General features: G+C 48.3%; 1 protein-coding gene across 6 annotated transcripts in view; it reads left to right on the top strand.

Annotated features, from left to right (window-relative positions):
* ABLIM3 (actin binding LIM protein family member 3) overlaps positions 1–12,229 on the top strand; it is a 99,069-nt gene that overhangs the window by 46,448 nt on the left and 40,392 nt on the right. For all 6 annotated transcript variants that reach the window (XR_013960970.1, XR_013960971.1, XM_080675927.1 and 3 more), the window contains 2 exons: positions 5,648–5,774; positions 9,925–10,018. Coding sequence is in view for 4 of the 6 variants with exons in the window: in XM_080675927.1 (XP_080532053.1) it covers positions 5,648–5,774; positions 9,925–10,018 (221 nt within the window). In the remaining 2 variants the exon portion in view is untranslated. The remainder of the gene's footprint in view (positions 1–5,647; positions 5,775–9,924; positions 10,019–12,229) is intronic.

Raw genomic sequence — 12,229 nt, 5'->3', positions numbered from 1 at the left:
AGGCCTAGAGAGAAGTGCAGGAGGTTCCCACCCTGGAGGACTTCTGAATCATGACCCAGTTGGCATGTGGCCCAGACTGACAAGCTTCCCTAAGCACAAATGCAGGGAGAGCAGCTGCCTGACTATAAACAGTGATGGCCTGTGCCATCGGGTGGGCTTTTCTGGGATGAGCTGGGCCCCTGATCTTATCTCCCCTCTGCATCCACCTCCCAAGGGCACCCCAATGGAGCTGACCAAGATTTTGCTGCCAGTGGTTCTCCATTTTTACAAGCCCCACCAAAAGGGAATTCTCAGACATGTCTTACAAAAGAGAACATGTGGGAGTGAACCACAGGGCTGTGCTAGTGTCTCCTAGAATGTGTTCTGTGCACCGCTGCATCAGTACCACTGCAGAACTGGGACAAACACAGTTCCAGGCCCACTTTGGACTTATGGGAAGGAACTTAGAAATCTTCATTCTTAATAAGCATCCTGGGTGATTCATTCTCTGTTTATAAGATTAAGGATCACCATCTAGGGATGAGGAGGACATTTGCCATGCTATAGCAAACATCATATTTTATCACTAACCCACAGATTGGGGGGAGGGGAACTAAGGATCAAGAGTATACCTTAGAACAGTCATTCTAATTTGTGGAATGTCCATTCCACTCAAGTGTGTCTGGCAGTAAGATGTCTAACTCACTGTTCCCAGACACCCTTGTCAGGCTGCTGACATATACACAGGGACCCGGCCCCCTGGGTCTCAGTAAACCACACCAGGCTCCAGTATTCCTTCATGCTACGTGACACTCACTGGCCTTGTCGGCAGAATCAATGAAAACCCATTAGCTTCCTGTGCTGCATCACTGTGCTGGTGCGGGGGTCTGTCAACCATGGCAGCAGCAGAGTCAGCATGCTAGGGCTACATCCTGCTGAGGTGGGTTAGCACACAACACCGAGTCAGCAGGGTCGGCTCCCAGGGGCTCCATTAGAGTCCTCCCAAGGTAGTGAGCTGGAGAGAAAGACCATGGGAAGGCTCCCTCCCTCACCTTTCCTTCCTTTCAGTCAAATTGGATCTGTTTGTAGGATGAACAGCCCTTCCCAAGAACAGTTTGCTGCTCTGAGCAGGTTTCTACCATCTCAAGGTGGCTGAGTGCACACACTGTGATCTTTCATAACTCTTTGAAAGCATCATGCAGAATAGCAGCAAGGCCAAGATGCTGGGATGCAGGACCATGACCCTGTGACTGATGCTGCTGAAGCACCTGGAGGCCAGTGGAACCACTTGTGAGGCAGTAGAGAGAAGGGAGCTGGGAGTCATTGATCAAATGCCTCCTGCCAGCCTTCTGCGTGATGCAAAGCAGTTATGTAGCCTCCCTGGTGCTTAGTTTACCCAGCTTTGTAGAATGCAAATGTATTAATGTACAGGAATCAGACTAACATGCATCATAGTGCGTAAAGTGCTCTCTAATATAATGCGAAGTATGTTGTCCACTTGGAGGTTTAATCTAGAAAGCACGTCAAAGGTGAATGGAGAAGAAGATTCCTGAATCTATCGTTATTTCTCTCAGCTTGTGTTGTGTGTTACTGCGTGCATCGGATCTCGGACAGGTGGGAGGCTCCTCAGCTGAGTGTGGGATTCTTGCATGTGAATGCGTCCTCAAGGAGAGGCTACTCAATGTCTCCACCATAATTCTGCAGATCAGGAGGTAGAGGAAGAATGGATAATGGGAAGCAAGTGAGCATATGGGCAGAACTCCGGGGGGAATACCCAGGACTATGGCTCATCTTATTACTTACAAAGACATCAATCTGTGCATCGACAGAACACGTGTCATAAAAATGTTTTCTGCCCGAAGGTCGTCCCTGTCACTGCTGCAAATGACTAGAGGGAATGTTGGAAGTTCTGCTGAGTTCCCAAAGAAAGAGGGAACCAAAACCAAATTCTAGAGAGCGCTAAGATGAGGAAGGTATCATGGAAAAAGAAAAAGGAGAAAAAAATGTGGTGTCTTTTTTATCTAAAGGAATGTGAGTTTTATCTGGAGGGTGAATAAAGACTTTCTGGAAAAGCAGGAGTTATATCTAATCAAAATAGGTCAAGAAGGATACTCAGGAACTGTTAAGAGGAAAAAAAATCATGTAACTTTCCAAAGGAAGAAGCAATGTTCCCTCACAGAATTCACTGACAGGAATCAGCAGCAGTAGTGGCATTACCATCATCACCACATCACCAGCACAACCATCACCACCATAACTACCAACACCATCACTACCACCATCACCTTCACCCCCACCATCACCATCACAGCCATCATTATCTACCACAATCATCACCACTATAACTATCAACACCATCACCACCACCATCCATCACCACTGCTAACATTGATTGTTACTATTGTCCAGCAATACACTAAGATTTCTTTATTTTTTTAATGTTTTTATTGATTTCAGAGAGAGAAAGGGAGAAGGGAAGAAAGATAGAAACACCAATGATGAGAGAGAATCATTGATCGACTGCCTCCTGCACGTCCCCTACTGGGGATCGGGCCCGCAACCCTGGTATGTGCCCTGACCAGGAATCAAACCCGTGACCTCCTGGTTCACCATCGATGCTCAACCACTGAGCCACACCAGCTAGGCTACACTAAGGTTTCTATATATAATATTTCATTTAATCATTACAACTCTGTGAGGGAGATAAGAGTAATTGATGACAAAAATGAGACTCAAAGAGCATAAATAACTTGCCCAAAATCACACAGATAGTAAGTAATGGAACTGGGATGTGAGCCCAGAGATGTGAGTCTGGCCCTGGAGCCTAGACATGATTTGCTAATTAGGAAGGGGGTCTGTGCCTGGATTAGTTACCTAAAACAAGGTGGGGAGCTTGCTATGACTCACAAAACCCACTCATTTTTGCTGATCTAAGTGAAATGAATGGAGCAGTTAAAAAAATGGCTATCTGGGGGTCTTTTGAAACCTCAATAAACTGAGGAATCTGGGAGGAACAGGTGGAGGCATCATACCTTCTGCCAGCTGAAGGTTGTAATTTTGGAATAGAGAGGAACATATGAGCAGTGGACAGCTGGCTTGCAGAAACCAACTAGGAACAGGGTGTGGTTACGAAATGAGACTTGTGGGCTCCTGGATTGGGTGCCTGAATGAAAGGAGAAAGGCAAAAACCGTTCTGATAAATATGAAGCCAGAACAATGGAGGACCAGCAGTTTAACATGAAAATAAAAACCACGTGGAAAAGGTATCCTAGAGTTCTCAGGGTCAATAGGCCTTCCCTACAATAGGGATATTGCTTCTGGCCTCAGATCAGAGATTGGAGAATGCAGAGAATATAGGTTAAAAACATGAGAATGTGAAATAATAATCAGCAATCACATATTGGGCACATAGGTGCTAAGCATTGTGCTAAGTCCTCATAGGCCTGGTTTCAGTTCATCTTCACACCAAAGTTATAAGGAAAATATTGAGATGAAGAAGCTGGGGCCTAGCAGTCACACAACTATTAAGTGGGAGAGCTGGGATTCTCCCCTCCACCAGCCTCTTACTCCTCACTCTAAACTCTCAACCCAACCTCTAACCACTATACTACCACCTCCTAAATTTTAACACAAGGTGCTCAGTTCATCCCAGGTAGATCACTACAACTTAGAGAGATGGGACTCATTACTAGAAAGTGTCCATGAAAGAATGCAGCTCTTCAAATAAGCTTACTGGAGAGGTAGAGAATTGTGTTGTTGGCCAATAACATGCCTGGGTCCATGGAATCCACAAGTGAATTTGACCAGTGGGTGACCATTTCAAGCAAGAAAAAGTGAAGTGTAAGAAATGAAGAATAAGACAAAAACTGTAGTTGCCTTTAAATATTTGAAGGCAGTGTCATATGGGGAGAGAGGTAGATTATTCCTGGTTTCATAAAATAGGGCTGTCACAGGAGTTGGGTCTTGGCTCCATATAAAGAAGGCAGTACTGACCATCTTGCTTGTCCAAAGGAAAGTCGACTTCCTCAAAAGGGGTGAGCTGCCCACCCCTAGAGGTGGTTAAGCAGAGAATGGTGCCCAACTGTCAAGAATGCTGTAGATTCCTGTATTGGGTGAAACTGGAACCAAATGCTCTGTGATCTCTGAGCCCCTCTGGAATTTTTTACCCTCCTGGAGACACAGGTGCAGTCTTTGTGGCCTAGAAAGCTAGACCAGACACCTGGACCTTCAGGTTCTTCTATGCCAAGCATGGGCAAATCACTTCAGACTCCTGTCTGTCTGTAAAAGGGGAGGGGGTGCCTAGCCTCTCTAAACTATTACGTTCTAAACATGGGGTTACTGTAATGGGGGTTTGGGGATAGTTTATCCCAGGAGAACAAGAAGGAAAAAAAATAAACCCCAGGATATTTTCCCAGACCCCATCTGAAAGCCTGTGTCTTCAAGCATCTTGCAATCAGAAATGTTCCTGCCCCTAGCCTGTGCTAAGTGATGTTAGAAAGATGCTGATAGCCGTGAGGCGGGTACTATGGGAACCGCCTCCTACAACACTTCATCAGGGCCCCGACCTCCCACAGCTTGCAGGGGCTCACCCCCTTCCTGGACTTGCAGACTCATCATCTTCTCTCCCAGGACTGGCTCCCAGCTGGATGTGCGGGCCTCCAGCCAGGCTCTCCCAACGTGGTGTGCAGTGTCTTTCTCCCCACTACTCCGAGGTGCATTTGTCTTATGGAGCCAAAAGGGAGGCTTGTCCTCTAGTAAACTTTGCCTCATGACCCTTTCCTCCTCCAGAGTGGGCCATCCGGTTGGCTAGGCCCCAGTTCCCAGCATCTCCCAAGTACCTTGGACACTGGCTCCATTTCCTGCCCCTCCCCAGACATTGGTTGAGCAATAGGCAGCTGCCCGGCCGCCCATATTCTGTGGCCCCAGTGCACGTTTCAGGGTGACAGGAATGGAGAGTGAGGGCACCTTTCTGGTTTGGGACAGTCTCATTAGACTTTGTGATCCTTGCCGCTTGGGGAGGCATACGTTTGGTACAGAAGCACACTGGGGAGGGGCCAGGCATGGTAAATGCTATCCTTGCCTGGATGCTTTAAGGCCCGCTCATTCATATTCATGCTGAGCATGGTGCTAGGCGAGAGAAGAGATTTAACCACAAAACATTGCCATTGAGCGTACAGCCTAAGGGTGAGAAAAAATAGGTTCTAAGCTTATCCCCTGGAGCAGTGCCTCTCAGACTTCACTGTGAGCCGAGATCTTGATAAAATGCAGTAGTCTGGGTGGGGCCTTCGCTGCTGCCTGTGTGCCGCTCCCAGTGGTGCTGATGCTGCAGGTCCAGGTCATAGAGAGTAGCATGGGCTTGCTAGCTACCTGAGAGCAGGCCAGAAGCAGCACAGGGTCCGCTCTGGATGAACTGTGGTCAGGACGACAAGCAGAAACTTTCTGGAGGAACCCTGGGAAGTCTTTCTTTCTTGCTCACACTAGTGTCGAGAAGCCAGGGCTCCAGTGGCCTTTTCTCTCCCCGAGTGGAGCTCTGGACGGTGCCAGGGCCAGGATGGGAGCTGTTGTGGGAAAACGTGTTCACAGAGGTGTCCTTGGCCTGGGCTGAGATGATGGCAGTGCTCAAGGGGCCCGGGATGCTTTCCTCAGCAACGTCCTCTTGTGTTTGCAGACTGTGCCGGATGCAAGGAGGAGATCAAGCATGGCCAGTCACTCCTGGCACTGGACAAGCAGTGGCACGTCAGCTGTTTCAAGTGCCAGACCTGCAGCGTCATCCTCACCGGGGAGTACATTAGCAAGTGGGTCTCTCTCCCTTCCCACTGGCTTCCTGGGCCTGGGCATCCTACCAGGCTGCCCCATCGGCCCTGGCCTGCATCTCTAGCATCATCTCCCTTCATTTCCATCGGCCCTGGCCTGCATCTCTTGCATCATCTCCCTTCATTTCTACCACATTACAGCCTCAAACAGCATCTCACCCACCTTGGGCCTCCACTGTGTTTCCTTTGCCTGAGATACTCTTCTCCCTTCTTCACATGCTCCTTCCCTTCCCTCTGGTCACAGGTGCCACCCTGTCCTCATACCATCTCTTACCACCCCTGGTCCTCCCCTACTGGCCCTCATAGTGCCCTGTTTGTTTCCTTCACCCAGGCTAACACCATTTGCCATTATATACTTATCCATGTTGTTAACTTTTCAGTAATGGTAGTTATACTTGCTATCATTAATTGAGTTTTTATTATGTACAAGGAACATATTAACTGCTGTATATGGATTATTCCATTAAACCCCATAACTACCATCATGAGGTATTTATCCCCATTTTAAAAACTGTGGAAACTGAGGCTCAGGGGAGTGAGTAACTTGCTCTAGCAGTAATATTTCATGTCTGTCCTCACCAGGGTGGGGACTTTTTATCCACTGCTGCCTTCAGCACAGTGCCCAACCCACAGTCAATAATCTACTTGTTGAATGAGTTCAATTGAGATGAGAGGAGATGATTGATGGGCACACAAAGCCGTCAGGAGAGAGGGCCCAGCTTCTAGGGGCCTCACACTACAGCACCTGACAAGCCACCTAGTGACACATTTATACTCGAGTACCTAAAAGAAATTATGGCCACAGACGCTCACAGCTTTGACACTTTGTGACCTGAACACGTCCTAGTACCACTCTCTGGCCCGACACTGGGACCTAGTGAGCATGTAAAGTACAGCATACATAGTTTCTGCTGTCAGGAAAGTTATAGCCTAATAAGGGAGAGAAGCTATATACATAAAGAATTATAACCCCAGGGAATATGTGATAGGGAGCTCAGGAGAAGTTTTATTCCTTAAAACCTGTTTTTATCATAAGTGACAGAAAACCAAACTCAAGCTCACTTAAAAGCAAAAAATGGAAGTTCACTGACTCATAGGAACAGGAAGGCCAGAGGCATACTAGCTTCCAGCGTGGTGAATCCAGGGGCTTACTGAGATGTCTAGCACTTTAGAAGTCTCTCTCTCTCTCTCTCTCTCTCTCTCTCTCTCTCTCTTTATCTATCTATCTCTATCTCTATCTCTATCTCTATCTCTATCTCTATCTCTATCTCTATCTCTATCTCCCTCTCCCCTCTGCTTTACACTGTATTGAATTCATTCTCAAGTACACCCTCCCCAAGTGGTAAGATGAGCATCAGCAACTCTAAGCTTTCTTTCTGTCAGCTTAGCACAGCAGAGAGCGAGGCCTCTTTCCCAAGAACTCCAGTAAAAATCCCATGGCTGCTCTGATTTGGCCACCCTTGGGTCTCATGCCCATTTCTGACCAATCACTGGCCAGGAGGATGTGACCCCTAGAGACAGAGAGCGGCCCTCTGTGGCCCACAGTAACTGCAATGGGGAGGTGTGATGAGGCACTGATACTGGCAAAAGGGGAGACAGATGCTGGCCAGGCAGCACTGGTCTGTGTCAGAGGCCCAAGCGAGGGCTTGGAATATTTGGGGAGAGGAGGGATCTCTTCTAACCAGCAGGAAGTGGAATCTGGAATCTGTGAGAGCTTCATGAAAGATGGTGGTATTTGAGCTGAACCTTAGAAAGGGATGAAATTTGAAAATACAATGAAGGAAAGCTTCTAGGCAGAATGCCCACCCTGGGCAAGGGTAGGGAGGTGTGGGGCACATCCGTCTGTTGCCTGGAGCTCCGACGTGTGCACAGGTGCAGCAGGGTCCAAGGCTGCAGAGGCGAACTGAGTTCGCATCACTGAGACCATACTGAGTGCCATGTTTGTGGGACTTAGCATTCTCCTCTGTGCTTGCCAAAGAAGGAGTGCCCTTAGTGAGTCTGGGAGCCTAAGTCAGAGTTCTCTGGGGAGTAAGGGTTTGCTCAGAGCTCCTCTCAAGGAGGCCCACCCTAGACTGCCCACCACACCTTGGGCCTCTGCAGCCTGGCTCTGGGCTCTTCCTCTGTCTGGCAGCAGAATGGCAGGTGCTCAGAGGCACTGGCTCTGGCATTGATGCCTAGGTTAGAAACCCAGCCCACATGACCTTGGCAAGACACTTCATTTCTTTGAGTTTAAGTTTCCTTTTATAAAAATGGGGATAAGAAATTGACCTACCTCATAGGGTTGTGTTGTGTAAAGGCTCAGAGATCTGTGCTTCGTACCTAATAAGTACCTAGCTAGTATTAATTTTACTTTTGCTTCTTTTTTAAAAAATATATATTTTTATTGATTTCAGGGAGGAAGGGAGAGGGAGAGAAAGATAGAAATATCAATGATGAGAATCATTGATCAGCTGCTTCCTGCACGCCCCCTACTGGGGATCAAGCCCGCAACCCAGGCAGGTGCCCTTTACCAGAATCAAACCTGGGACCTTTCAGTACGCAGGCTGACGCTCTATCCACTGAGCCAAACCAACTAGGGCTCTCTTCTCTTTTTAATCATATATATTTTAAATTCCCCAAGGCCTTACCAACCCATGGGTCCAAATGCAGTGGTGTTAGCATTTATACCCAAATTTTGCTGGCTCGTTGTCCCTACGTCCTGACAAATGACTTTATCCCCTGCTGAGTCACCCTCCCACACCCGTAGAGGGAGGGGGGCTTGTCTCATGGACCCACAGACAACAGTCTCACCTCCAGACTTTGCTGGGCATCGGTCCTCACTGCTGCCTCTCCTTCAGGAAAACAGTGACTGCCCTGCTGCCCAGGGTGGGCTCCCAGCAATCCCAGCATGGCAACAACTTGGAGATGAAACAATGACATGCCTGTCCCTTAGTCCTTCTGTGTGTGAGCCAGTTCTGTCACACCCAAAAGTGGGGGAAATGTTCCTCTCTTCTCACAAACAACATCAGCACTCAGTGAGATGTCACCAGATCCAGTCCTTAGAGCTACGCAGGGCCCAGAACTGAACTAAACGCTCTGAAGTTCCCAACTGTCTCCAATTGATCCTTGATAGCTGAGCCCCACATATCCTCCTTGAATACCCTTCTCATCAATCACGGGGGTTCCTCTGTCTGCCACTTGCCAGGTGCTCACTAGAGGCCGGCACACGTCCTTCAATCCTCACGAAAATCTGGGTGAGAAACCAGACTGACTGGGTATAAATCTAACTCTAGGCCCAACAAGTTGGCTTTTCTCATCCACACAGTTCCGACTTCATATGTCTGCCTTAAGGATTAAATGGAATAATCTATGTAAAACACCATCAAAGGCCCTGCCGCACAACAAGCAATAAATGTCATTGGCTATTAGTAGTAGGGGGTAGTATAAGAATAATTAACAACTATCTTATTACTGCTTGGTAAGTTATAAGCACTGGGCAAGAATGGAGCACAGAGGAGGTAGTCGGGATAGGTTCCTGGTATCTGGTTATCCAGGAGCACCGTCAGGAGACTCTTTCACCACAGGTGAAATTTTTAATTAGAAGAGGAGCCCTTAAGGATACACAAAAAATTGATCAGATTGATTACCTCCTGGTTTTCCTGGAAGAGAAACTGGGAGGGGCTGGTAGGAGGGTAAAGACTTTTCCCTTTATGCCTTTGTAATGTGCCAAGGGCAAATATTATCTATGCTCAATACAATAACTCCTAATAAAGTTTAAATATTTTTTAAAAGAGCCCTTTGGGGTAAAGGGTCTTCAGAGCATGGGACTGGAGAATGTGTGGGGAGGGGGAAGAAGGGGAGTGAAAAAGGAACACCGGACCAGCAGCAGACCAGTGGTTCCCAGACATGCTTAGGGAGTTTGTCAAGACACAGATTCCCAGGCCCCCAGGGGTTCTCTGAGTCCATAGATCTGAGGGGTGTCTGGGGAGTTTGGATTTTCAATGAGCTCCCCCAGTGCTCCTAATCTTGGCCCAGTCCCCATCAACTGCAGGTCCTGGAACTTCCACAGACACCACCACCACCATCCCATCCCCCCTCACCCCCCACCACAGAACCTCCAACTTCCTCTTCCTGTGTGGATTTCCTCTTGCAGGGATGGCGTTCCGTACTGCGAATCTGACTACCACTCCCAGTTTGGCATTAAGTGCGAGACCTGTGACCGATACATCAGCGGCAGGGTCTTGGAGGTGAGTGGGTACAGGTAACTGTGAAGATGTTTAAGCAGGAAGGCCTGTGACTCCCAAAAGTCATCACTGAAGATAGAGAAGTCACCCTACGCCCTTCTTCCACAGCCTTCCCCTCCCCCACTTCCTCTGCTACAGCTTAGCTTACTAATTGACCTTGAGCAGATAACCTTGCCTCTCTGGGTACCCTCAAAATGAGAAGCTGAACAAAATTATTTCTGGTTCAAAAATGCTGTGATGGGAATATCAGTAACCTAACAGACCCAGGTAGATTGCTAGTGAGTAACAATTATGATTTCTTTCCCAACCCTACTAAAGAATGGAAACTGTTTTTTTATTTTTTAAGCATTTGGTAAATGTGCTGATTTAAGAACCAGCTTGTCTAGCAGCCTGCTCCCTAAGCCCTTCTCTGGCTGGTCCATCACCATGGCAACAGCTTTCCTCCGCCTCCAGTGCACAGCTTGCTCTGCCAGTGAGAGACAACCTGCAGCACCCTTGCTGAGCCCCTGCCTGAGCCTCCATCCACTTGCCTTCCTGGCCTTCCTCCCCACACCTGTGAGCCCAGAAAACCATCATAGCTTTGGGACCCCCTACCTTGAAATATTAGGAACAGGAAAGAGTTTGGTGTGAAGGAAAAACAATAGCCTAAGAGCAGGAACAATTGGGTTCTAATATTCACTCAACTGCTAACTCATGCTCAGATTGGAGGCGAGTATCTTTGCCTTTCTAGACCCCTGTTTTCCTATCTGACAGTGGCTGAGGATGGCTGGAGCAGAATCACTCATTCTAACAAATCTGGTCAGTTGGTTGTGGTTCTCTGGAGTCAGCACTATGTTAAGAAGGATTCTGCAGCTACATCTAGGCTCAGCAGGAGAACGGACCCAGAAAGATTTTTTTAAGAAATTGTAGGGAGTCAGAGAGAATACGCTAAGCAAGTGCAGAGTTGATAAACTATTAAGCATTTCCAGGGAGCATAGGCGTGCAATGTGGAAGATAGGGCCTAAAACAGGAGCACAGGCAGGGAGGGTATTAGGCCCAGGTTTCCAAGGGCCTGATTACCAGGGTGAAGAGTTTGTATGTAATTCACTGGGCAGCGGGGGCTTGTGGAAGGACCTAGCAGAAGTGACCTGCTTAGAGCCGCACCTTAGAGAGGATAGCCGGATGTACATGGGCCAGATTTGAAGGAAAGAAACTGGAAGTGGGAGACCAGCGAGGAGGCCATGACCCCACAGGAAGGACTCAGGAGGTACAGTGGCTGTGGGAACAGCAACCACCCTGTCTCCGAGATCATGGAAGTGGAATTCCAATAGTTTTGCAACTGTGAGGCAACTAGTGGACACGAAGACTGAAAGAGAAGCGGCCAATAGTTGAACCAAAGTGTCAAGCCTGGGTGAGAGGAAGGCTGGTGTTGCCTTCTGCAGAGCTGGGCAGACACACAGTGAGTTCCTCTGGGACAGGTTGTCACTGAAATTCCAGGGTGGTTTCAAGAGGGCAGTCAAATGTGGATCAGAGCCCAGAGACAACGGTCGGTCCTGGAGGGACCTAAAAAGTGCTAGGATTTGAATAATAGCACCATGGGAGTCGTCGGGATTTGAGAAAGTGAGAGGTAGAGAGCGCGCACTGAAGGCAACCTTGGGGGTTAGCAGCTTACAGGTGGCAGGTGGAGGCTGAGGAGTTATCAGAGAAAGAGGAAGAGCAGTCCGGGGAGGTGGTGAACAGGGGAGGGGCAGTGAGAGGCCAGACCTTCAGAAAGATGGCGAGGTCAGTCAAAGTGGTGGTCAGATTCTGCAGGGCAGTTAAGGGCTGAGAAAAGACTGGAGTGTGGAGCAAGTCACCTGCAGGGAGCCATTTGCTGGATTTGCAGGATTGTATGGGAGGAGCATCCAGAGTGTAGTGGGATAAAAGGTCGGTGGGATGGGAGATCATAAAAGCAGACTTTTCCTTCAAGAAGGGAAAGAACTTGGATTACACGCAGGGCTGCAAATGGGAACTGTCCCAGCCTTTCCAGGCTGCTCTGAAATTGCCAGTGGTGGCTGACTTTCCCTGCCTGTTACTCTCTTTTCGCGTCCTGGGAGCCTCCTTTCCTAGGGAAGCTGTTGTGACTGCATTTCAATTGATTCCATTCGTACAAGGCTCCATTAGCATCTTGGACATATTGATTTTTTTCTTAGAGCTGGAAGACACTTTTAGGAGTCAACTAGTTCACCCTCCTCA

This window comes from Plecotus auritus, assembly GCF_963455305.1.
Source record: "Plecotus auritus genome assembly, chromosome: 6".
In the NCBI taxonomy this organism is placed as follows: Eukaryota; Metazoa; Chordata; class Mammalia; order Chiroptera; family Vespertilionidae; genus Plecotus; species Plecotus auritus.
The sequence above is the reverse complement of the archived record's forward strand: the minus strand, read 5'-3'. Positions and strand labels throughout refer to the sequence as shown.